Source organism: Phaethon lepturus, unplaced genomic scaffold (assembly GCF_000687285.1).
Source record: "Phaethon lepturus isolate BGI_N335 unplaced genomic scaffold, ASM68728v1 scaffold34925, whole genome shotgun sequence".
Taxonomy (NCBI): domain Eukaryota; kingdom Metazoa; phylum Chordata; class Aves; order Phaethontiformes; family Phaethontidae; genus Phaethon; species Phaethon lepturus.
The window spans coordinates 413-27476 of NW_010538993.1; the positions used below are offsets into that span (position 1 = coordinate 413).

At 51.4% G+C, this 27064-nt stretch overlaps 1 protein-coding gene across 1 annotated transcript; it reads right to left on the reverse strand.

The window, feature by feature from the left end:
* Positions 1 to 2347: 2347 nt before the first annotated feature.
* LOC104620700 (regulator of G-protein signaling 3-like) lies at positions 2348 to 26443 on the reverse strand (the record flags this gene model as incomplete). The annotated part of the gene is made up of 9 exons (XM_010286995.1): positions 26332 to 26443; positions 23775 to 23856; positions 22947 to 23052; positions 22334 to 22673; positions 21838 to 21877; positions 17831 to 18021; positions 16464 to 16547; positions 8665 to 8776; positions 2348 to 2388 (listed from the first exon to the last, which is right to left on the reverse strand). Coding segments are annotated over exons 1-9 (1050 nt in total), but the record flags the coding sequence as incomplete, so codon positions are not given.
* Between the last annotated feature and the right edge of the window lie 621 nt (positions 26444 to 27064).

Sequence of the window (27064 nt, forward strand, 5' to 3'; positions counted from 1 at the left end):
CCCTCCTACTTAAAACCTCCCAGTGACACCCCAACGCCCCTGTAACGAAAGCTTTGCTCCTGAAAAGTGAACGCAAAGAAGAAAAGAGGGATGACCTGACTGTGACGCTCCTCTTAGCTTTCCTGCAGGGAGATACTTAAATACTCCCAGGCTGGCTCCCAGGACAGCGTGCCGGCAGTTAAGAAAAGCCCGTCTCCATTTGCCCGAGGTCTTCCTCCGCCGAGGACAGTTCACTGAGCCGCGCAATCCCCGCACTGCAAAAGTGAGAGGTCTCTGCTCTCACGCTTTAACCACCAGCCTGTGCCCTTGCAGCCTGGTCATCCACTCCACGTGGCTCTCGGGGCTGTGACTTGCAGGTCACTGTCTCCCAGAAGAGCAGCCGCAGGGAAGTCGGGAGGGCACCGTCCTGCCCTGTCTCACTGCTGACTCACAGGCACGTCCCCCTCTCTGTGCCTCAGCTTCCCCTCTTGAGCCAAAACTGCCCGTTGCCGGGGAGCCTGGTGAGACTCACGGCTGGAAGCACACTGCCTCCTCAGCCTTGAAGCCGGATGGTTTTAATCTACGCTATGCACTCGCAGCACACAAAAAAGCCGCCTTCTCCCTCCCTTGCAGGAAAACCCCAGCCAAACCGTGCGGCCGGAGAATCACCTCCCACCTACCCGCAGGCAGGGTCTCACAGCAGCCTGATCTCCCTCGCTCAGTGCAGACCACCAGCCCCAGAGCAACCCCGTGGGGTCTGGAAGGGACGGGGTGGCACGAGGGATGTCCTGCTCGGCAGGGTGCTGTCTTCGAGCCAGGGGCTGCCCCGATGTCACCTGAAAGCTGTGGGCTGCCACGGCGCAGGCTGTGAGCAGCCACTCCTGGGGTACGGGCGTGTGGCATGTGCCGGTCACCGCGGGTCGGGAAGCTCCCACTGCACTTGCAACCTGCTCCAAAACACCCCAGGGAGACGCAAGAGGAACAAGAAGGGGTTTGCAGAATCCTGTAAGCGTGGCCAGTCCAGACATAGTGTCCTCCAGGCGGGAGCATGCATGTAGGAAAGCAAATATTTCACATTTTCTATACAACTACTACACTCCAACCTCAATGGATGTCACAGATCTCAATCACCAGAGCTGCAAGAGCCATTTAAGCCCCTCAGAAGAAAGCTAAGCACTTCATTACATCTTGACAAAGACAAGTCTTCACCTCCTAAGATGTCATGAAACGCAGCCGGCTCTCTTTCAGTCAATTCTACTTAGGGGCCCAAAGCTTCTAAATTAAATGTCAGGCTCCGCATGCATTTTTTCCAAATGCATGAGAAAATGCTTGGAGCGCCTCATCCCGCTGATGGGATGTTGCTGACGAACATCCATCGCAGCATTTCTGAGTCACGGCACAGGATTAGCTGGGTAGGGAGACATCACGCAAGTCTGACGTTACATTGGGACACGCACCGAGCAAACCCCCGAGGAGGCAGCTCCCGCCCAACCGCCCCAGGAATAGAGGAGACAAGGAAGGAACACGGAAACACGAGAAAGAGAACTCGCCAGCCGATGGTTACACAGCAAGTTGTGCTTTGGCCCCAGGCCCAGCCACTCAAGGTGAACAACTTTCATTCTGAACATTTTCATCCAACTTTCACAATAGCTTATTATTTCATGGTGCTGCTGAGCAATGTTTGCCTTTCTCCTCCGCGCCTTGGGGATCCTTCCCAGATCCAAATTTCCACCCCTGAAAATACAAAGCCTTGAAACAAGGAACACAGTAAAGTCACTTGAAAAGGCAAAAAAGCCGCAGCAATGACTGGGGAGGTCCAGTCCCTGTGAACCAATTTTGCAGTCTCCTTGGCTGCTTCACGACACGGATGTAACTGTGCCAATGTCTGAGTGACTGCACCAGCCACACGTGTCTTTAGAGCTTATTATATGTCTTTTAGACTGAGCTTCCTTTTTTTTATTTGAGGGCTTCAAACCCGGATGCTTGAAGACAAGAAGAGCAAGATGCCTAAAAAATAAAGACAAAACAGGTGGCAAGAAAATCTGCCCCCAGGCGAAAGGATCCCAAGATAAATCACAAGTGAGATGCGGTGAGGAAGATCCACCTACTGCGCACGAGGGGGAAAGGGAAAAGCGAACCCGTCTCAGTGCTTCCCAGCCTCCCCGCTCACAGACTCCTTTTAGCAGCTTCTTACTACTATATTCTGGCTACAGCCATTACATTTCCTCTCCAGACCTCTGGCAAATTAATTAAAAAGGAAGTTAAAATCAGCCCATTCAGTGCTCCTTGCCCCAGAAGAAAAGATCAGAGTTGTTAATACGTGTTCAGCTCCCACTACGAAGTTAATTCGGAAAACAGCAACACTCACCTCTGCAAGGTAAAGGATGCAGAATTTCCGATCTTCTGAACCTACAAAGAAGAAAAAACTGGATCAAAATTAAGCTACAAATGCACTTCTGCAAGCGGAGACACTGGCGGAGGAATTGGCTAAGAGACAGGGTTTAATGAATATTTATTGTTGTCATCCCACAGTACCAGGCTGTGATCTGGGAGTGATGTATGCTGCATCTGCAGCGGCCAGGCGCTGGGCAGGCTGCGTTGCATGGCATCTTGCGTGGACTCACTGCGCTATCATGGATTCTCCTCTGAGTTTTTGGAAAAAGGTTTGTTTCATTCAAAGGCCACGCACAGGCTCTTCTGCCCAACCTGCAACGGCACGCGCAGCCCGATCCCTTCCCGGGGGCTGCGGAGGCCCTGCGGTGCCCACGCAGCCATCCTGGGCACTGCGGTCGGGTCTCTCCACACCTTACCTCTGTGGTCGCTTTGCTCCCAGTAGGACTAACCAGAGCAGCTCCTGTTCCTACGTCCTTACTCCTTCCCAGCTTCTTGCCCCAAGCCCTTTGCTGGCGATAGCTCTGCCTCGCGCTGTCTGTCCCAGCCTCCATCAGTGCCAGCAGCGGGGGTCTGTGCCCCTCTGAGGAGATGGAGCCAACCCCTGGGGCATGGGGAAGAGGCTGACATGGGGCAGGAGGGAGAAACCACCCTGCTCCACCAGGCTGAGGGCAAACTCTCCAAGCTCTTGCCAGCGGGGTGCTGCTCAGGAGGCCTGGCCGAGGGACTTGCACGCCCACAACTTTGGGAAAGGAGATGGTGCTGGAGGCGATGCAATGACCAACACTGCGATCCACGTCTTGCTAAATCATGAAGCAGCGCAGTTCAGCTCCTCATCTTGCTGCAGCTGTCCCAGGGGACGTGTTACGCTCCAGCTGCTCTGCCAGGCTGGTTCCTGCAGGCGTAGTCTTCCCTGTCCCCAAATCTGCCCTGGTCTTTGATCCCTGCTGGTGAGACACGAGCGTGCCCAGCCCCAAGGGAAGCCAGCTCCTGGCATACATCAGCCTCGCAGGAGGACATGGAGCTGCCGCCTTGACTCTGAAGCAGGACATCCCATCTCCTGGAGCCAGCTCGCTTCTTCGCACCAACGTGCCCCACACCAGCTTTGCCCTTGGTAGCATACAGCACTGCTGGGCTGCAGCTTTCATAACCCTTTTAATGACGTTATCTCTGCCATGAGATCAGACCCGCAGTCTGGGCACGGTTGCAGATCCTATTCAAAGCAGTGACAGCACAAGCTCTGCTTCATTTCAACAGCCTGGGCTGTGCTAACGATGGGAACAGGCTCTGCAGCGGTGGAAACACCCTGTTCCCCAGAGGAAAGCAATTCTTCTGCTGCAGGCAGCAGCCCAAATGTCAAGATAAGAGCTGTGACCCACTGAGGGACTCGGATGCCTCTGGAGTCACTCCACAGGCAATGCAAAACGCATGACGAAGCACAACGGCCTGCAGCCACATGCTGGATGTCTCTTCCAGCTGCCCTTCGGGCAATCGCAGGCCTGCCTCCAAGCTTCACTGTTACTGCACGCGGCAGGACAGGGGCTGGAACGTCACTACGGGGACGCCGGGACACCATGCTGCGCCAGCATGCCGGAGCCCAGCCCCACCAGGAGCACTGCTGCAGACCTCTCGGATGAGGAGTCCCTGTGCATTTTCGTACACTTCAGTCTGCTCCACGCTGGGCGATGCAAAGGTCAGGGAGCAGCCAGCGGGCTCCAGCGCTGCCCCTCCAAATCTGCACTTCCAGAAGGGGAGCAATGCTGAAAGCACACGCTGACCGGGCCTGGCTGGGAGCCCGTGCCTCACCTCTGCACCACAGAAAAAACATTCACCGCTCTCCACAGCAATGCTCGAGCTCTCCTGGCACCCTCTTCCATACATCCCAGCAGGACCATTGGGGAGCATTTTCCTTGCAAAGCCAAAGCCTCCAATGGGAGCCCCTCAGCCAGTGCTTTTTCCCCGAGGGAAGGTTTGGACGCAGGATCTGAGCCCGCTACCAGCACATCACAAGTCCACCATCCCCTTCTGCTGCTTCTGCTGCCCAAGTGATCAGCAGTACAAAAAACACCCCATCTTCTCAGCCGTGCTCTCCGCTCCCTGCACCATGACCAACGCTCTCCAGGCTGCCTGAAGGCAGTCAAGCAGACTGCAGAAGGCCAACATGTCCCAGCTTCCCTCAGGAGCCTTAATCTGCCTTTCCCAGCTGATCTGAGGAACAAGTCACTCCCTGGAGACATGCACCCTCAGCAAAGAAAGGTGACATCGGACTGTAACAGCCCTGCTTCTTTTGGGCCTCTGTTTATTGCTTCTGCAATAACAAATGATCCCAACAAAGTCCAAAACCATCAGAATTAAGTTCCCTTTCAAATTCCTCTCCATTGAGCTACAAATCTTGGCATTAGCAACCTCCACCACCAGCAGCTCCTGTCTCCTTGTCCCTCTGAGGCTCGCTGCTACACAGGGCCAAGCAGCCAGCGCCTACGGGACACACAAAGCAGGGAGCCAGCCTAGGCTAAGGAACTGCTTAAATCCCTTTTGCTACCAGTAATTGCCTTTAGAAAGAAAACAAATGGGAGGTAAGAGACTGGCTGCCCAGCCCAGCAGCTGGGCTTGAGCCAGTGCCCATTCCCGGTGAGGCGCAAGGAGAGGCAGGAGAGTGATGCAGAGCCAGGAAGGGCAGAGCCGAGCGCAGATTTCAGCACAAACCAGGTTTGCCGGAATTTCTTCCACTGGAGCTTTTTCCAGTCTCCGGAGGGTCAGGCTGGCGTGTCGGAGCCCGCTGTGCCCTGGAGCCGTGCAACGTGCACTGCTCATCTCCTGCACCGCGGACCACAGAGGCCACAAAAGACAAGGGGAGAGGCGCAACCGCGCGCCAGGGAGGCGGCAGCCAGCTGCCTGGGCTAATCCAGGGCTCCGTTCCCCACGGCGCTACGTCCACACCTTTCTTGACAGCTGAACAGTGCATACACTCAACCAAATTCAGTGAAACACTAAAATGAAATAAACAGGAGAAAAAAAAACTCACTTGAAGATATTTCAGTTTCTTCCTGACGCGCTGTGATGGGGCCTGGCTTGTCTTCCAGAGTAACTTGAACCGTGCCTGCCCCAGGGCTGGGCTGCTGCGCGCGCTCAGCACAGACAAGAGGAGGGTGCGACTTTTGTGGGGACACATCCCCCTTTCCGGCTAAGCCTCGTCCTGCGCACCCATGCTGACGCGCGGGGCAGGCGTTTACGCAGCTCCTGGCACAACAGCAGCTTTCAGCTTTTCAGCCAGCCTGGCTCTGCCCAGCTCCCATGTGCAACCCAAGGAAAACACCCGCTGCTTGCAGGATTTGGATGGTGCACACCAGGCGTTAGGTCAAAAAGGTGGGAAAAGCAGGAAGGTGCTCCTTTCCATAGCCTCTTTGCACGGCCCCGGGGACCATGGCAATGCCCACGGCGAGGGCAGACACGCTGCTCCCCAGCCCCTCGCATACGCTCAGCAAGGATGGCACTGCATCGGGCACCCAAAGAGGAGCCCGCAGGGCAGGGTGCTGCAGGGCCTTGGGTGATGGGGAGAGTGGAAGGCTGTTGTGCACATTCAGATCTGGCTCCCAAGCGGAGACAAGCTTGTCGCCTTCTGTGACACATGTCCCCAAGGGAGGTGTGGCAGGGTGCAAGCCCTGGGTGCTTCCCAGCACCCTTGGGACAGCGGGGAGAAGCTGTGGGTGGGCAGAAGCCCCATAAATCATACTCCGGGCATCGGTCTGTCTTGGAGCCGATTGCTGTAAGACACGGTGGGTTGGGAAGCCAGGGACAGCAAAGCAGCACATGAAAAGTCCTTGTTTGCAGGATCCCGGTTGGGTATGGGGCTCACAGCCTGGGGACCCTCACTCTGGCTGCAAAACAAGAGCACTCTTCTCTGTCCCAAAGCCAAGCACACCCACCCAGGAGGGCCAGGATCCCAGTGAGGCGGCGACCTTCACGTGGAAATTCCCACAGTATCTAGTGAGGAAGCCAGCCCCATTGCACTGGAAACCTTGGCCGGTGTGGTGCTCATCAGCCATGCTCAGCTTCTAAAGCAGGAAGACAGAGCATTGTAAAGCAGATTATACTGATTTGCTTTCACACTGTGCAGCGAGCAGCAGAAACAGGAAACATCACAATGGTCTTCAGTGTACCGGAGATGTCTCAATTGTTATACTCAGCAATACGCCTGTTCCTATTAATGTGCCATTCAGTTATTTAGGAGACCAACAGAAAACCTCTGCCAAAAAGGACGGACATCTTTTTGCTTGTTCCACCCGCCTTTGAAGCGGCCCTGCCCAAACCAGGAGGGTGAGCTGCCTGAAAACCGACTGCGCTGGATTCCCGGCGTACGGGGGGTGGTTCAGCACTGCAGAGACAAACATCCCCTTTGGAGAGGCTTGTTAAGCTATTCCAGACATGATCCAGCCAAGTTATTATGGCAACAAGGAAATAAGTGGCAGAAAACCACTCATGAAATCCAACCGCTTTACCTGAGGTTAGGAGGCACATTCCTGTGCCGAGCTGCAAACAGACCTTTGTGCACAGAGCCGGGACCAGCACCGGGGAAGTTGATTTCTTCAGGGAGGCAAACAAGAGCAGGGTTATTCAACAGCCTTTGAGAGCAGCCAGGGGCGGCACGCACGCGTGCTCCAGGAGCAGACACTGACCAACAAGCACTTCAAATTTCTTTGGTCTGTTTCTTAGAAATGAGCAGCTCCAAGAACAAACTGAACAACCACCAGTGAAGCTTCAATGGCTTTTCCAAATGGCTTGCACCCTGGTGCCCCGTCTCCCTCACTGTGTTTCTGCCCTCACCAAATAAGTCAGTGAATTAACCTGGGAGCAGAAACGTTGTTGGAAATTGGAAATAACAACTGCCAGGCAGCCTGCGGTGTCCGGCACAGCACTGCAGATTCCCAGCACCGAGGCTCACAACAACATGGGGCACATGGAGAGATGCAGCTCATCCACACAGCTCAAAGCTCGGCTGGGGAAAGTCATGGGACATGGCAAAATGCATCCAGAAAACGATCCCTTCGGAGAAGCAGCCCAGATCTGAATGAATCCCTTTTGGTCAGGGCCACGGGACCGCATATAAAGACATCAGCTCATACAGTTACAGAGTAATTTGGGTTGGAAGGGGCCCCTCTGGTGGTCTCTAGGCCAAGCCCCTGCCCAAAGCACCCAGATAAGGGCACTCAGGGCCGTGCCCAGTTGAGTCTTGAACACCTCCAGGGATGGAGATCCCACAAATTCTCTGAGCAACTAATATTTGACGCACCTCACCATAGAAAAGTTTTTCTTTATATCTAATCATGATTTCTGACGTCGGGTCCCAGTCCAGTGACACCCACTGCCTGGGCTCAAGGAGGAGCTAGGGCACCGGCCCCATGCTGACGCAGTCGGGCAACTGCACACAAAACAAGCCCGTACCCCAAAATCGACTGCACCAAAGAAGGAACAAGGTGGGACTGGGCCCCAGGTCAACAAGTGGCTCCACCATAGCAAATAGGATGTGGTAAAGCAATTCCTTCATTCCTCTTTTGACCCTGAGTAGCTAAAGGCCACCTTTTTACAGCCTCAGCATTTTAACTTAAATAACTGATTTCAAGTCCTCCCCCTGACCTAGAAGCCCTCCCTGAGCCCTCAGCTGGACATGGAAGCCCAGCCAAGGTGAAGAGAGTAAGGGCACAGTCCACAGCCTCTCACCAAGGCCAGAGCTTGCTCTTTCCTCACCAATGGGGCATGCATGGGGAAGGAACGCTAGCGCGGGGGAAAACCATGGGCGGCTGAAGGGAGAAGTAGCAAAGCAAAGATCAGTAGGACTTAGCCAGACTCCCTTGGAGACAACCTCTGAACTCTCTCGAGGCACCATGGGGGAAACCTCAAGACTTCACTTCCCTTTCTCAGCCTCAGCAAGCCCTCGCTGTAGGTAGCGTAACACCAGCAATGGGGACAGTTCAGCACAGCAAGACCCTGGGGAATGCCAGCCCAAAATCCCTGAGGGACGCACCCCAAAAGCCCTGGAAAGTGGTGCTACCCACGTGTCCCTGAGGCGTCCCAGGAGGTAGAGCTCCTGGGGATTGGGTTAATGCAGGGATGGGAAGGGTGATGCCGGCCCTGCACCCCAAGGAAGGATGATCTGGCAGCACCAGTTGGATGGTACTGTTACATACTGGAAGCAATGGGATAGCAGGATGCTATCTTGCTGCTGGCCAGAAACCCTTATAGCTAGCATCCACAAAAATGCCCCAAATGTCTCCAACTACTGCTGCAGACACTCACCCTCCTGGAGCTTGACGCTCTGCAGGTAGAGAGGGTTCCTCAGCACATTGCAGCGCCCAGGCTCGTCCTCCTTGGTGAAGAGCAGCAGGTCGGAGTAGACGAAGAGGGTCACCTGGAAGGACAAGAGCATTAAAGAAGAAGCTATAAAGAATTCATCCCTTGGCACTGAGACAGTGTCCTGCAAAGGTCCTCTACCCTGGGGAGCGCACCAGCCATGACAGGCAGCCCATGCACCCCTTCCCTAAGGGGCTGATGGCTGCTACGCCCCGCAGAGCACTCCCAGCAAGCTTTGGACAAGGCTCCCCCCGCTTGGCAGCCACCTACCAAGGCTTGTGGAGTCCTGTGATAAGAAGGATAAACCTGCCCAACAGTTTAACGCCACGCAAACACACCCTCTCTGCTCTCTCGTGTCACTTCCCATTTACATAAGTTATAAATCAGAGGAGCAGGAGGAGGGAATAAGTTGCCGACTAATCCCAGCACACTGGAGAAGTTGCAACCTAAAAGCAAATGTGATCTTCCTCCCTGAACACATTCACGAAGGAGCTTTCACTGTTCTCAGTCTTTGCTCCCTTTGAGAAAACAACAGTTTGGCTTTTACAACAGCAGAACCCACGAGAGCAGTTGCAGGGAACAAACTTGACACCTTTAAACCATGCTGACGGGTGGAAAGCAAACATTGAACCGAGCGTCTGCCCAGCTCTGTGCCTGAGCAGTGACTCGAGTGTCCTAGACGATAGGAGCGACTCCAGAGCAGTGGTAAGTGCTCACAACTCAAAAGGTGGATTTTGTTCTGCTTCTGGCTCTTGCCTGAGGTCCCTAGTTCAATCACTACAGATTAGTGCGATCTTTAAGAAGAATGAGCTTCTCCACTGAAATGGAGATCCTTGACCCAGAAGCCTACTGGAGGTGAGTAGCTCGGTGCCATCGCTATGCCAGTAGCCGAGGTCTGAGCCTGCCAGAAGACGGGGGCATGCAGCAAAGCTTAGAAGGTGCCAGGAAGCGGCTGCCATATGCCAGCGGGCATATCGGCTGCTGGACCTTCTGCATACTGCCCAACCACACACTGCTCTCAGCACAGGACGCAGCGTGTGAACACGTGGCCATTTTTAGCTGCTCCTTGGGATGCTCCCAAAAACCTCCCACGGCGAAGGGAAAGCTCCTCCGCAACACTGAGCAACAGCAACGAAGGATTTGTGGCCTTTTAGCAACCATTTCACAAAAGCAGAAAACAAGCCAGCATCGCAGGGGCTTGCTGGGAGCCGGCACCGCTGCCACCACCGAGTCCTCCCTTGAACAGTGACTTTGCTCTGGACAGGGACTGAGTCACTGTACGAGGATGCTCTGCCCGTGCCCAGCGGCTGGCGGACACGTGTCAGGAGGAGGACAAGCTGGGTAACAGTTTGTCACAAGGCGCTGAGTCTCACACTGGGGCAGCTGCATCTGGCTTTGAAACCAAAAACCCAAGCCCTTGCCACAAGATTTCTCCACGCTGTGCAAATTCATTTTTGTGGGATTCTTAATAAGGCACAAAGCTACTGTTGCAGCTTTAATTGACAATGAAACCAGGGAGTGTCTGTTTTCCTCTGTATTATTTGGAAAATCCCTTCCTCTGCTCTCAACACGCTGTTGGCCTAGTGCCCACATTCACCCCCTTCACTACTTCTGACCTTATTAATACAAGGAATAACAAAGTACAGACTGCACTATAAACTTTCTCCCATGCCCATCTTATTCCAAAAGGTAACTTTTCTGGTGCCATCCCAGGTCCCTCAGCCTCAAAGAAGAGATGTTCAGGGATCTTGAGAACAGCAACTCAGCAAAGCGAAGAGGAGATAAAAGCATGATCAGCAAGTGGTCATGTTGTAAATGGAGGGAAGAAAACGAAGACCTAATACATACAGAAGTTTAAAGAGTAGAAAAAAGGATAGAAGGATCATCAGGGAAAAAACATCATTTCAAAACGAAGAAGATTTAAACAGACAATCATGAAAACAGAAATGCACGACAAGTATTTACAGGTAGCGTTGTGCTTTTATGGGAAGATGGAACTGACTGAATTCAGGATGTAGAGAAGATAAAAGCACGGCCAGCGTGGGTTACGTAAGAGCATCTCTTTTAGATGCTGCTTCCAGGAAGACACTTGAGTTTAGAGCAGCTCCACACAAAAGGGTTTATAGAGGTCCCTCTGTCCTCCAGGTTGCTGGGGGAAGAAAACGAGGGTGTCCCTTCCACCCACACAGCCAGAGCGGGCCAAGAGCACCCCAGCGCCGCGAGGCCCAGGGCTCCAGCAGACCCTGCTCGCAGAGGTGGGATCGGGACCGGCTCTGTGGGGCAGAGCTGAGCACGGGAAATTCGACCATGGGTGACCCTAAGGCAGCAGCCAGCAGGTATAAGAGGGGAGGGCTGGAGGCAGCAATCTGGAGCTCTGCCTAGGGTTGCCATCACAGCGCTGACAAGCTGTAACACGTCTCTAACAGCCCTTTGCAAACAGATCTGGTATCTATCCACGAAAAGTCACAGGGCTCATGAAAGAAAAAGAGCAAACAAAAAAGAAACACAGCACCTGAATTCATCCAGGCAAGACACAGAATCCACCAGAGCTGCTCCTTGGAGAGTCAGAGTATCTTTGTGTATTCCCCAGAACTAATTTCTTAGCCCAAAATCAGAAATAAAACAACTGGCATGATGAAAGGACTCCCCTGAGGACAGAGCTAGGCACACCTGTGTTATTACTAGAGTGCTCAAGGCCACATGGCAGTTGTCACACAGACCTTTTGGGGGGTGTGAATAGATTTTACAGGGGAAAAAAAATGTTTGTAGATGCCGACACTCATGTCTCGGACATTGTTCATCTGGGTGTGCTCTGCACCACGGCAAACAGCAAAGCCACTTCTGCTGATAGATTTTACTAAGTACAGAACGTAACTGGCAAAGCGTTGCTACAGAAGGAAGGGGCACGTTTAAAAATGAAAGCCAGGAGGGAAGGTGGAAAGTGGAAAGCAGTGGGCTAGTGTGCTTCCCCGAGATGAGAACAGGAGATCAACACTGGGACTGCTACAGAGCCCCACTGCAGGAAAGAGGAAGCAATAACCACACCTTGTAAAGCAAAATATGGTAACAAAACATTATGAAAAGGCACCCAGAAATTAAGCCTTGCAGCCAAAGTCCCTTCACATTCAAGCTTAAGATTAGTTAAGTCTCCTCCTAACCCGGTCCCCTCCGGCTCACCCACGCACAGAGAGCCACTGCTGCCGGGGTTACAGCAGGGAGGAGTTGGCACGCTGCAACCGCAGCAGTGCATCAGCAGAGACGCTGGCACGACGCATCAGGGCAAACCCTGCCTGCTCATAGCCGGGGCCAGTGGATGCCTTCCGAGACACCGGCCTCTCTCTCTCCAGCAGTGGTCTCATAGCTGTGCCCAGCAAAACAGAGCCAAGGAAGCCAAGTGAAGCAGAGGCAGGTCTTTTCAGATAGAGCTCTCAGGTGCCAAAGGAGAACATAGTGACGATCCCCCGCATCGCTGGCCAGAGAACGCTGCCTGCAGCTGGCTAGGGAAATCCTATAATCCTTCGAGGGGAGCTCTTAAGGCAGGTATCCGCCCCTAGGACTGATCCACACACATTTTCTATTTACCAGTACTGGATTCTTCTCCAGTAGAATTGGGTGCAACCAATTGGGTGAAACTCCAGTGGTACCAGTATCAGGGTTGCATCTGCAAAGTTCAAGTGTCCCCATTCATTCAGCTGAGCTAAATCGATGAAGCTTTCTTAATCTTCCTCATTTTTTTCAGATCTTGATTTATCCTTGTAGCCTTCTTGTGAGGCCATCCAAATTATCAGTATCCTCTGCAAAGCCAACATCACTGTTGGACTCATCAGACCAAGAATGATGCAGCTCCTCACATACAGGGTGATATCACCCAGTCGCTTCTATTCAGTGTTCCCCTGACCACACGCTTCAAAGTCGTAGCTTTCTTGGCTACAGCTTTGCACTGGCAGTTACTCACTTGGTTTTCAGAGAGACCAGAGCAATGGGAGAACATAATTAAAAGTAATCCAGTTGCCACAGCTTCGTACATTAGCATCTCAGTCAGCTGAGCCCTGGTCTAAAAAGAGAAGCGATCTAGGGTTTGCAGGTGAGGTAGGTGCACATACACAGGCACAACACTTTGGAGATGGGTATGAACTTCCCAGATCAGGGAAACTTTACCATCCTTCAGTAATACACAAAAGCTTTTGAGTCATTGCTTTCCATGCGACAGCCCTAACTCTCTAAGCATGACCTGCTCCTTGCTCCTGAATTTTTACTTCTGCATGTATCCATATCAAATGCATGTTCTCCGAGACTTCTCGGCAGTCTTTCAGCCCACAGTGTGTTTACCCTCACACAGTTTTTTCTGCCAAGATTATTGGCAAGGAATTCATACACTCAGGAAGGAGTTTATATGCTCATCCAGACTTTGACGAAAACATACCACCATTCTTGCCGAAAGGAGATCCATGGTGAAGGCTTTAGCTGTCAACCTTGAACCTCGCATCAGCTTACCCGAATCAAATATTCTACCATGAACATCAGGGGAGAGCAAGCACTGAAGATCTCAAGGGATCGTGCACTTACACTCAAACACTAGCATAAGCAGTGGCTATGCAGATGGGGAAATGGTGTAAAAAATGAGGAAGAGAAGGACATTAAAAGGCAGTGAAAAAGAAAGGACAGAGTAAGTGGGACTAGTATGCTGGAGGGAGGAGGTAAGTGCGTGTTGCTGGTATTGTCACCCAAATGAAAGTGCCTTAAAAAAAGGCTGAAAAGAAGATCTTGAAACATCTGTGCCAGGGAGTAGAGCTTGTGTCAACCCACTGTGCTGGCCAGACTCAGCCACCCACTGAAACAGGGAGCTGGCAACCCGTCCCAGGCCAGGAGTGCTGGGATCCTGCAGTGGAACACTTGGGATGAGAGTAAAGCCTCTTGGCCTGCAGAGAAGAGCATAAAATCAGGGCATGCCAGTCCATGTCGTCCAGACTCCTGGCAGTGCTGGGGGCTTTCAGAGGTCAAGGGAGGACCATCCTGATCTGCAGACCCTGCCAGGATAGCAGAAGAGAGAGCTGAGAAGGGGGCAAGCATGGCCCATGCTGTGAAGGTACCCCAGGGCTTTGGAAAGTTGCCTCCAGGTACATTAGAGACAGACTGACAAGGACAAAGCCCATGTTCGACACCTTGTGCGCAATCGCCTGCATCACGCTGGTTCCTCTGGCACTCCACAGGCTGGAGGGATTTCAGAAGACCATAAAAGCGGGAACTGCAACAAAGTCTAGACAGGATGTGATTAAGGCTTGAATAAGGATTGCCCCAGAGGTAAGGTCAGAGAAAGGACAGATGCTGGCAAGCCTCCAGAGAGATAGGTTGACTCCTTCAGGAGATGGGAGAGGGTTTGCTCAATGATGAGGATGCAGTGCCTGACATGGAAACTGCCAAGGGGAAAAGATTCTGTGGCGTTTTGCCTTTTTTTAAATAAAACAGGACCTCCATCTCCAGCCTCTGCACTCGGGCTCTCCTCTCTCAAGCCGCTTAGCCCAAGGAGAATAACACGCAGAAAACAGTCCTGCAAACCACATGAGCAGTGGTCCAGTTTGAGATGGACTGTGTGGGATAAGCAGTGGGAAAATGGAAAACTACATGAAGCAAGGAAGAAAGGACGGATCGGAAACAAGACAGCCTCTGTTCAGGCAGCAGAGAAGGCTGGAGAGGGAGTGAGCTCAAGTCCAGCAAAAAGAGAAGTCAGAGCCCTCCTGTACCAGGGGAAACTCCATTGTGTCCAGCCCATTTTAGGTCTTGCTGGCTTCTGAAGTTTAGGTTCCCCTATCTTACAGCCTGTCAGGACCAAAGCAGACACCCTTGCTCCGCTGGAGAACGGGAGCCTCTGGCTTTCCAGAGTCCTGCACTGATTCCTTGAAGCTCTGCAAAGCCTGCCGTGACCCTGTGATACACTGCAGACATGAGGACAGGGACACGGCTGATGTCCCGGTGTTGGTACCTACAGCTGTCAGCTCCCAGCAATACAGGGCTCAGCACCATGCCTGGGTTCACACCGAGGGAACGACTCTTGCCTTGCAAAGCGGGCGCTTCCACATGCTTGTTCCCATTCACTGCTGCTATTTTTTCACTATGCTTAGTCACAACCTCTCGCCTTGCCCCTCTGCCAGGCTAATGCAGACATCATGGCCTCAAGGCACCATCATTCTCAAACACTGTCTCACGTTCCTGGCCAGCCTACAGCATCCTGCCCTTTCCTGGCAGCGGCTCCAACTGGGAAATCCTCTTCCAGCCTCACGCTCCTCCTAAGCAAACAGAGTCCTTGCCCTGAGACATCCTCCCTCTGATCCGGCCCACAGCTGGGTCTCTGAAATGGCTAACGCGGACATTTGGAAACAGAGCAGCACACCTCCTCCAAACATGCTTGTCCTGAGACACTCCATCATCTAAATATGAACACCCCCATACACACACATGCTCCACCCAGGCTGCAAATGCCATTAGTTATTCATAATTATTTCACATTTGGCTGCTACTACAGACCTCTGAGTCTGACCTGAAAGCTAGCAACTCCAAACCACCCAGGAGAAGCATCCTGACTCCAGGCTGGCCACCATATTTCCAAGCCATCACAGCACAGCTGTGCTACACAGCCATGTGTTTACCTGATTTTCATTCATGCAGGTTCCCAGAAGACCCAGAGCAGCAAAGAACAGGACAGAGAGGGGAAGAGTTTTACTTACAAATCAGTGACAAGTTTCCTAATGGATCATGCCATTTTTCAGGTACTTTGGCAGAAAAGAAAAAAGTGACTCACGTCAGAGAAAGGGATGAATTACATGTTGAAAACCAGAAAGAGAGAGGAGTCACTTAATACAACACAATCTTGTACTGGTTTTGTACACAATTTTGTACAGGCCAGTGATATGACGTGCCTCTGGTATTCTGCTGTCGGACACCCAGAAGGTGTTACCCAGAAACTAAGATTAGTCAAGTAAAAATTCCTCCATGGCCCTGTGAAGATGACATATTGTTCATTCCAGCTGTCTTCAGAACAAAATTATTCTGTACAGTGGTGAGGTTCTCTGAAAATGCCCCCAAAGAAACAGCAATTTCCTTCACTAGTGCGCAATGCATGAGTGGACTCCCCGGCTACCGCTTCCTCTGTCCCAAATTCCAGAGCTTTGCAGACTTTACACTTGGATGCAAGTGAAGCGAGCAGCAAATGTAATCAACACGTCCAAACTCTGCCAGTTTGGATGTTGAAAGTTGTCACATACACAGGTTCAGCACGTAGCCAAAGCTTAGTTGCTTCCCCAGATTTGTAACAGCCCTCCAGTAACATTGCAGAAAAGAAGCTGAAGTAAGAAAGAAAGAGAGGAATTCGGACAGCACATGTGACCTGTTCCAGGAACTAAACTGCTGAAAACCCCTGTAACAAGTTCTCTGTCTAGTTCTCTAACCTGGAACAAAAACTCCTTCTTTCTGAGTCTGCCGGTGGCCTCAGCTGCTGGGCTGTAACTGGCACGCGTTTGCCATGCACAGTTTCTTCTTTGTGAGTGTAAAGGAAGACAAGGAAAAAAAGTTGATTTCTAGCAGAGAGAGTTTTGATATTTAGTTTATCCCACGATAAACTGACTACAAGTTTTGCCAAATAGTACATTAATGTAAGTACTGCACAATAAAACATTTTCCTTCTCAATCTACTATGTAAGACTGCAGCAGAGCATGTTTAAAAAGCTCAGACAGCATGGAAAGAGTCTTACCTGGATAGTCCTGCTTCTGCTCTCATGAAGAAGCAGCTCCTCTGACAGCAGCAGAGTCCGGGCTGGGTTGCAAAGATCTAGGGGCTACATTTGAAAGGGGGGAAAAAAAAAAAAAAAAAAAAGAATAAGAAAGAAACAGTCAAACCTTCCACTGGAAGTGTGGTTTGCCAGAAAAACTTTCCGCCCACCAAACCCACTTTGTCTTCACTTTAAGCTGTAAGTCATTCAGGGAGAAGCCACCCCACACTGCGCTCAAAAGTCTGCAGTCCAGCTACATGATAAAAAGCAAGCCTTACATTTAACACCTACGTCAGACCCATCTATAAAAAGACAATCAGCCGCTTGCCTCTTTGTACGTTAACTGTTCTGCACGGTGCGGGCTTGGTCATGGGTGCTTTTTAGCAGGAAACACAACCACAACGGTGGCACGCTAGGTTCTCACATCCCTCAGACAAGAATATTTGCTACATGATTTTATGGATTACTCTCACAGTAAGTTAAAGCACCTTTAAGGCGGTTGCCCTTCCTCATGCCACACTGCACGCTCACCCCCCGTCAGCACCATCCCTGCCTAACGCTGGAGAAGAACAGGGCCGGGTCAGCTGTCCTGACTGCAGAACAAGCCCCACAAAACCAGCCCAGGAGGATCCTCCCGAGCAGCACGGCCAGCAGGCACCCGAGGGTACGGGCACGGGCGCCTTGCAGTATGAGACAGCGCAAAGCATAAACAGCAGTTCCTGGAGTGGCAGAAACACCCCAGACTCAATCCAAGACACAAAAGGACAAAATGGAAGACACAGAGGTAGAGCTATTACCACCAAATTCAAGGCTAAAATTTTAAGAAAATCATTTATGGAACTGGAGAGTGAGAACATCCTCTGTCAAGCCATTACTGCTCTGGATCCTTGTCCATGATTTTAGTGCTGGCCACCAGCTGAAAACCTTTGTTTGCACACTATAGTTAACAGCACAAAGAACCATATTGATCTTCAACATGCAAGAAGCCATATTGATCTTCAATATACAAAGTTTGTTGCTGAAGCTCAGAAGCTTGAGCCCTGGCTCAAGCAAGCACCTAAGGACCAGATTTGAAAGCTGAAAAGGGAAAAAACTCCAACAGAGAATCTCTTGGGGAGGACACAATTCCCTTTGAGAAAGCACCCAGCAGTGTGCTGAGTACAGCCAGCTCCAGAGGAGAGAGCTGCGGATGACAGGGAATCCACGCATTCATGGTATATACTGCTGGGAAATACATGCGCCTCGCGTGACAGCCTGGACCCAACCGACAGCAGCAAGCTCTGACACAACCTGCTGTGCTGGGCACTGATCGCCTCAGATCCATTACACCTGCTTCCAGCTGCGCTTACCTGCACAAAGACAGGGAACACCAGCACTTTGGGAGCCAGCGTCACATACGTGCCGTAGCTGGAGTGCGGGATGTGTGGCCTCACTATGGTGCAGTTCTGGTAGTTCCCGTAGCTCTTCACCGTCTGCACAGTCTTCATCAGCCTGGATTTTCTCCCAGACCCCATGTGCGATTTCCCTTTACACGCATTTCCTGGGCCAGCAGAGGAAGCAGAAAGAAACACAGAATCAGAAGAGAGCTCCGGCCGAGCTGCTGCACGCTGCTGGCTCAGCTCCTGCTCTCGCAGGCTGGAGGAGGGCAGTGGAGCCTAAGCGCAATAGCTGGAGCCCAGAGCTGCAGGGACGTTCGTCACTCTGCTATCAAAGTTTCCCAGGGATTCATGAAATAACAGCACTGACTTCATTTTTCCTAATGCAAAATGAGATGTCCCTTGACATTTCTGCTCAATGAAGAGCCACTCGCTTGCTGGTCCAAGGACTTAACTGGATCATACCGGCAGCACAAACACATCTATGTATGTACAAACAAAAACCCAAGGAAGTCACAGCGAGCTCAGCTGCAGGCCAGCACATCTGCCTCTGGGTGCACGCTGCCTTCTGCGCCATGTATGCACACGGTCTTTGGAGGAAGAGATGTGGGACTATCACACACCCCTCCCTGTGCAGTACTGAAAGTACAAAGTGAGATACACAGAACAACCCCAAACATGACTCTAAATAGTCATTCTTGAATCACACGAGCACCAAGCAGACTCCCACCATTGGGGAATACCTGCCTGCACCACTGAACTATGACCCTTCCCTTTCCAGGGAGGGGAATATCATGTGTGACTAACTCAGTGTGGGGGGAAAAAAAACACTAGAAATTTGAACATTGGGACATTTTTATCTACAACAAGTCCTGCCTGCTCTGGATTCTGGGCTTGGGAGATAGCAAAGTGCAGGAATTTCACGTCATGGGGTGCTGGGTGGCGGGTTAATCAGTTTTTTTACAAGATACTAAGATTGGAGGTGTCAGAGAAAGGGACAGAAGTGATAAACACATTCATGCACATGGCATCAATCCGTGCCTTTCCAAATTGCTCCCAGGGATGTGACGGTTACTCAGACATGGGGGTGTATTTATAAAGGATGGTCTCGTTTTGCATGAGGCTGGCACAACATCATCCACAGTTTTTCAGCATTACATTTTGGTGCTGGAAAAAGTCCAAGCAGCCTGACTGGTTTTTCGTTCTGTCCCTCTTCATCGCAGAAAGCCGTTATCCTCATTCAAAGGAGGGATTACACAGAAGCTTTCCTTTGCAGCCTCCCACCTCAGCTGGTCGAGCAGAGCTATGACTTTTCCCAACAAGCCAACACCAGCTCCTGTGGCCGCTCCACCCCTGCCAGTCTGCATCGCTAGAGGCCAGGAAATATTAGGTGCTGTGTCAAACCAGTCCCAGAATCTCTAACGTAACCGACAATCCTGTGATTGAAAGCATTATTGATAATTATATCAACTGTTCCCTGCTAGCTGCTGTGGAGGTCAGTCCTTCCTTCCCCGACTGCCAGGCAGTTGCTGCTATACAGGATTTCTAAGCCCTTTCCTCCCAACGCCTTTGAATACATCCAGCAAGCTCCCACCAGCGTTCTGTTCCACGAGCGGAGGCACGGGATGTGGGGTGCTCTCAGGATCCTACCACGCTGGGGACAGACAGGTTCATGCTCCCCAAGAGCACTTAATGCCAGACCGCATCCCGCTGGGCACCAGCAACCTGGGCTCTGTCCTAAAACTTGCAGGCAATAACGCCAACAGGAACAGAATATGTCTCTAACAAAAAATTCATGACTTCTTCAAAAGAAGCCCCACTGAACAATTGACGTATTTTCTTTCCCCACCCCACGCAGCTGATGAACCAAACCAGCTCGGGTCCAGCAGGCAGAACTCTCCACTTGGATTTTAACATATCCAGGTGAGAAACTGAAGCAATAGCCCAGGATCCTCCCCCACAGCGTTACCTCAGGAACATGTATGTGCAAACCTTCCTGCAGCCTCTTGCTAGAGGGGTGTCCCAGCAGAGACCCCCCAGCATCTCTCCCTCCAGCCACCCAGCCCCAGGCCACCGCAGCAGCTTTCCACGCAGAGGCCTCTGCCTTTGCACTGTAACGAATACACGTATCCTCCCGGAAATGAGAGCAGAAATGAGCCAAACCACTTCTGAACATGGCTCAGAGCAGATAAGGTCTCGTCCAAAGCAAATACACGAACCTCCCCAACATTACATACTCCATTAAGCATTAGGAAGTAGTGCACTCACTCACTTGCAGCTAAACAGCAGCAGAGCCACACCGTGCTCTGTTGGCAACCCAGACCTGCTGTTCACTGCTTGCTTTAGCAGCCTGCCTTTGCAGGGGGGTGGCCCCCAAGACCTAAAATGTTTCCACCTCCAAGTGCAATAATCCTGACTCTTTCATGGTTGTACTGCCAGATAAAATCAAAACACAAGAGACAGCTCCACACAGGACACACACAATCTGTCTGGGCTGTTCAGGATCTGCTTTTCCTCTTATTCCTAAATCACCTCATTTTATCAGAGGAATTCCTCACCTGCACAAGTCCTGTTTCCTGCACGCTGGCACAGAAATGCATCCAGCCTGGCCGAGGTGTCAGGTCCTGTCACTGTGTGACCGGTGGCCAGCACTGCACTGCCACACTCCACCACTGCGTGGGTTAACTACTGCATTCTTCCCTCCGAAGACTTAACATTAAACAAACTGAAAACAATCACTAAAAATTGCTATGGGAAGAAGCCCGAGTCTTTCGAATTCCACGCTGCTGTAAGAGTAAGTCCCCATGGTCCAGCTCATCTTTTCACAGGATCTCAAACAGCAGGAAAGAGTTGCAATTATCCACGGTACAAAACATCCCCTGCAGCTGAGCTGCGGAAAATTCTTCAGGCCACAGAGCCCAGGGGCCTCAGACCCACGCTGCTCCCCAGCATCCCCACCACGGCTTTGCCAGCCCACGCTTTGTCTTCTGTGGACATTGCCCTACCTTTACAGGCAGCACAAAATTTGATAGCTGGAAATTGTGCTGATAGCTTTGCCCACACCAGGGAGGGACTGCTGAGTTAAAGGTACTCCTGCAAGATCGTGTCTACGATGTCAGCTCTGCTACGGACACGCAGCTCATCCTAAGGGCATCCTAACAGACCAGGGTGTAAGTGTGGCCTCCCAAAGCTCCCAAATCAATGAGCAGGCAACACATGTTTTGGCACGGACCTGGATTCATGCAGTCCCGAGCCCTGCCACACACCCCACTCTTCCTGCAAGCCCAACCACACCTGGCTCTCCAGGAAGACCCCCAAGCATACCTGTTGCAGAAAATGAGTTTATGCTTCAAAGAGTTTTTGAGGAGACCTGGTCCAGAGACTGCCAGAGACCTTGTAGCAGCCCTGGGAATGAGTATTCCCCAAACCTGGCACATCAGCCTGCACTACTGTTTGTACAAACCCAAGTCACGGCCATCCTCACTCCCTTAGTAATAAAATGAGCCTCCAAGCAGGGGCCACACTATTAGCACTCCCCTAGCACAGCGTCATGCGTGAGAAAGGAAGCACATCATGGACAGGCCCACAGACACATTTGGGGAACCGCCACAATAACAACGCTTAGCACTTTCACACTTCGTGTTTTCATCGTGGCCCTGATGGAAAGTCCCTGCCACCAGCCTCCCTTCAGTTGCTCTGTGAGCGCCCACAGGACCTTCTCGTCATGAGGCTCACCCAGTGACACTAGGAGCTGTGCTCTCCTCTGGGCTTGGGGGTAGGGTTCTCGCTTTTATGTGTGATGCAGAGAGTAGGAAGATTATACTACCCAAAAGCCCCAGGCTTCTGCCACTGTCCCAAAAACATAAGGGACTCCATTGCAGCATTGCAGGGCTACAGGCAAGGATTCGGTAGTGCTAGAAAGGCCGTGTTTAGCTCTGCTAGGTGCTCTGAGCAGTGTTTCCAGCACATCAGCAACTTACCCACAGTAGTGTTGTTCTCTTGATAGACAGGCCTCAGCAGCTGTAAGACACAACCCAGAAAGGACACAGTCACCTGGAGTTGGCTTGAGGTAGACTTTACAACAAACTGCAAAATTTAGCATGCCAAACCCAGCAAAGCCAAAGCACTCCAAAGAGGTGAAAATCACTTTTGCCCTACTGCCAGCAGAAAATGTGATGACTTGCACTGTGGTCTACGCAGTGGAAACATTTCCCCTATCCTTACCCCTGGAGTGAGCCCTAAGAAGAGGCAGCAGGTCATCCTCCCCGGCTCTACAGTCCTAGTGGTAAATGTTTTAGGAAATTAGTGAAAGCTCCACCAAGGGACACAGGTCTAGCTTTACAAGAGGCATGTGCTCTAGCAAACATTTAGAGATGATGCTCGATAAGGCTGAAGCACAGGTCAAGAGAGGATCCAGCAAGCACAGCCAAAAGCCACATGCAGTAACGTGAGCGTGGGGCTGGAAAGCAGCCCTACCTGGCTCCCTGGCTTCAAAGGCGCTAAGATGATGTAGTTCTGGTCCGCAGTGGAGGGGACTCGGGACAGGGGTGGCATGGTGTTCTGGTTCTGCTTGCCAATCTCCGTGTACCTCTCCCAGCTGTTCAGCACCAGCCCATCACTCCCATCATACAGTATGTGGCAGCTCCGGCGCTGCTCGGGCCGCGGAGGCATGGTGCTGTTCTTTTCCCGTTTGTTGGGTGGTGACTGGAGGTCATAGGCAGATTTGCAGGACGATCTGCGGATCATGCCTTCAGGTCCTGACTTGACCTGCGGGACGAGCCTCCAGACCAATAGTATGATCTCAGTGGGACAGTTCCTGAAAGAGATGGCATGGGGCAAGTCAGAGATGGAGCAGTAGGGCGTGAGGCACCCTGCATCACTCAGACAGTGGCCATGAGCCCTGCAGTCCTTCCTCCCTCTAATGCCTCTGCATCCTTTCTTCTTTCACTCTGAAGAGTCCTTTCCCGGCCTCCTGCATCCCACAAAGCTGTTCCCTTCCTGTAGCCACCCAAAGCTCCTGCTGCCCTGCACTGGGCTCCCTCAGACTCTCTCCCAGAGCGCTTCACTGATGCTTTGGGTGAATACTCACCGGATTTCGTGTGCCAGCTCTACACATTTCCAGTGCTCCACGGGCTGCTCGTTCAGCTGCAGCACCGTGTCGAGCTGCTGCAGACCAGCCTTTTCCGCTGGGCCACCTACAGAGAGAGGAGACAAATGCCAGTCACCTGCTGGGCAGAGAGCCGAGAGTATGGTGGGGAGAAAAAGCCGTGGGGCTAGTGGACACCCGAATAGCGCAGCTTCACAGCTTGCACCACTCACTCCTCCAAACCCAATACGTTTCCCCTAACATCCCCACCCGAAAATGAAGCGGGGCCAGCTGAGCCTGGAGCTTCACCTTCCGACATGCACACACACACGCGCACAACGGAGCACCTGGGACACTCACAAACGCTCTCTCAGAGCTATTGCACGAGCTTCCCATGTTCCCTGGTGTGCAGTGGAGAGCACCAGGTTCAGCGGAGACAGGTGAAGTCTGTCCCGCAGGTCCACACCCAGAGGATCTGCTCAGGCAACTGAGGGCTCCTGTAATCCTGCTCCCCTCTGTGCCACTGCCTGACACCCCCCTGATGCTCTCTATAGGTCTCCCAACCAGCCAGACAGTTCTCAGGTTGGAGAGGGAAGGGAAGAAAATCTCTGCAAATTACTGCAATACACTGCCAAAATAGTGACGCAGCACTAACCCAGTGGCCTCTGACCTCATTAGAGGCACCAGAGAATTCATTAAGTGAAGTTTCCCAGAGGTAACCGAAGTCCTGCAAGGCACGGGAGCTTCTGAATCACAACATGCTCCGGGAAGCAAAAAGGAGCAGAGTCATTCATTCAAATCAAGAGGGATAAAAATGATCCGATCTCTTACCGGAGTCCACTGCCTGCACACGGACTGGGGAGTCACAGCAGATTGTGAAGCCAAACCCATCGCTTCCTCGAGGGATTGTAATCTGAAGAGAGACACCGGAGTCACCCTGTTAAGTGGAAAAGCAGCCGCTGCGTATGATCAGCAAGCATCCCCCCTTTCAGCCACGTGCCACCCCACAACCTTTGGAAATGCAGACACAGGGCACTTCCAGAAGTGGTCACAGAGCCCAAAGGAACTGTCACGGTGAACGCTGTCACTCTGTGAACCCCGTGGACAACAGGTCTCTGCCCTGCTGAAGCCAAAGCGGGGTGGAAAGGGTGCTAAAAAGCAATAAGAAATCAAGCCGAGGATCAACAGAGAGGAATGCTGCAAAATGAGTGTTTATTGAGCAAACACTAGTCTCCACTCACGACTCTTGCAAGTGTAAGGAAAGGTCTGATAAGCCATTAGAAAGGAAAATCTGGTAGTCTGGCTCTGACGCTGATTTCTAACACGGCTTCTCTAAGCAAGTCACTTAAACATTTCATTTTCAGTTGGGCAATACAGAAATAGCAGCACTCCAGAAGAAGCCGCGAGGATCAGCGCACTCCTGTCTGCAAGGCATCTGTGCTGGAGTGGGCTCCGTATGCATTAGCTGGGGTGAGTACGTTTTCTCTTACTGAATTTGGAGGGGGTGGATGCTGGGCTGATTTAGGCTCATTTCTCCTCCTGATTCAAGAAGCATTGAGCTTATTAATAAAATGATATTTATTTTTTGGCTTCCAGCAACGGCTCAGCAAGACAGTCCTGTAAATACCTGATTATCCCCCAAGACATTTGTCAAGATCCTTGTTTTACTGACAAGAGAAGAAAAAGAAAAAGAAAAAGAAAAAGAAAAAGAAAAAGAAAAAGAAAAAGAAAAAGAAAAAGAAAAAGAAAAAGAAAAAGAAAAAGAAAAAGAAAAAGAAAAAGAAAATCCAACATCTGACCTGTATTATTTTGAGAACAAACAGTCAGAGAGAAGAGCAGCAACTCAGGAGAAGGTGCCAAGGAGAGGAACTGGTTCCTCGCTCCTTTACCACGGGAGGGCAAACGCAGCGAGCTTTCATTTCTCTGCGCCTTGTCCCTGCTCGATTGCTCAGCATAAAATCAGGCTTCAAAAGAGAAACTGTCTTTCCCTGCCAGGATCAAAAAGCAGGTCCAGTCCCACTACACTGAGTATTTTTCTCTCTGAAGTTTGTTGGATCCTCAAGCAGAGGAGGATGCTGCTTGTGGCTCTGCACCTTTGAACCAACCTGACATCTCAAATACAGAGCACGGGGGATCCCAGTCCTGCAGAACTGTTACCACTGGCGCCTCGGGAGCCAGCCCAGCATCTCTCCCACCACGGAGGCTCTGCGGTCATTTCCCAGCCCAAAGCCTCCCCCGTGCCGAGAGGTCGCCCGCTCCTTCTCCCTGAGCTCTTGTCCGCCGCCAACGGAGACACCTTCCCTGTGCCACTAACTAGCCGCTTCTCACTGCTGATGGTTCACTTTCCTCAGCTCCCACCACCACGGCCATTACAGAGAGTTGAACGTCCATTTTCGCCACTCTGCACAGAACCAAGAAATAAGAGCATCTGACACAAGCTGGAAGGTGGGTGTCAAGGTGATGAGACTGCAGCACCGCAGAGGCTCACTGTACCCATACCTTTGTCAAAAAATGCAGAACAAGTTGTCAAAATAGAGACTTGAAGAGGTCTAAGACACAAATCACTGTCAGTTGTCATTAATACAAAGCAGAGCAGCATTTCTGCATGAGACAGTCACTCCAGCCCTGATAAGAAGAGGGCATTTTTACTGAAGCTGGCTCTTTATGCAATTCCCAATGTACACTCTCCCCCACCACAGCTTTAGCAAGACATGAAAGATTAGCACAGAGAAAAGCTGACCATGAGCCGGGACCCCCAATCCAGACCAGGGAAAATTATTATATTATAAAATTATAAAAATTTTATCCAGGGGAAAAATTATGTTCGAAAGTGCAGGAGACTGGGACCTGCACAAGCAAAATCAGCACCCGGCGTCGCACGCGGAGCAGGTCCAAGGGAACTTGCGCTGGCTTTTACAGAGCACAGTGATCTACTTCTCATACAGCAAGTCGCCGTTGGTTGTAACAAGCTTCAAGCAACACTTCATTCCCAAATACATTCACATAAAAATAATTTTTAAAAGAGAGAGCAGCAGCCTGGCAGAGACTTAGATGTCTGCAGTGCCTGCCTCTCCTCTAACGAGTGGTAAATTGCGACAGCACCTCGCCGCTTAGCGCTTTCATCGTCGGCATGCCGCCCTCAAGTTACACAGTAAATGCTGCAGTAACGGGCAGAGATCAGCCAGAGACACTTGATCTGAAGATGCTTTCCTTATATTCCCAATATTATCATTTACAATCGGTAACAACAGCAAATCAACACCCTAGAACCAACACACAGAGAGCCCAGAAATGGTAAGAACGCCCACAGACACTTAACCGAGACTTGCAGCAACGCGCGCGCACATGCTGGCACGCAGATTTTTTTTTTCCCACAGGAGATACAGACCTGTCTGTATCTCCGCTCCGAGCACACCTTGCAGAGTCCATTGAAGCGGTTCATGGCTGGAAAACCCTAAACTCGCTGTTAGCCCATGAAAACGCAGTCGCCGAAGCAGCCGTAATCCCGATCTTGTATCACACAAGTGTGGAACAAACCACAGTCAAACTGGCATGACCGCCCATGGGAACCCAGCTCCAGAGAAGAATGGCAGGAAGCCACCTTTCACCTCCCCAGCCCCTGTCTGTGCTGTATGCCGCTTTACGATAAGCCAGAGGGCTTCCTGAAAACCCTCACTGACAAGGAAGAGAGAGAGTTTTATATTAAAATTCCTGTCAACTATTTAGTATTCCCCAGTCCCTGCTCTGTTGATGTGGCTTTTGTTCCCGCAGCATTCTTCAGCCGCACGGAGCACTTTGTTATTGCAATGTTCTCACAAACACTTTGAGGATGTTTAAGCGGCGTTTCACAGGCACCGGCTGTGCAAGCTTCGCTTCATTAAAAAGATGGCTTGCACTCGTTACATTTGTAAAGGATAAGAGAGATTTAAAAAAAAAAAAAAGAAAAAACAGAGTTTGTTTTTGAAAGCGCAGACCCAGAGGATACACATATCCCGATGCTTTGTGCTCAGAGTCCCGGAGGGGGAAGCAGAGAGGTCAACTGAATCGCACCAGGGGTGTAACTTTGGAATTAAAGACCAAGAGAAGCTCTTAACCCAGCCAGCTGCAGGGCAAAGCGAGAC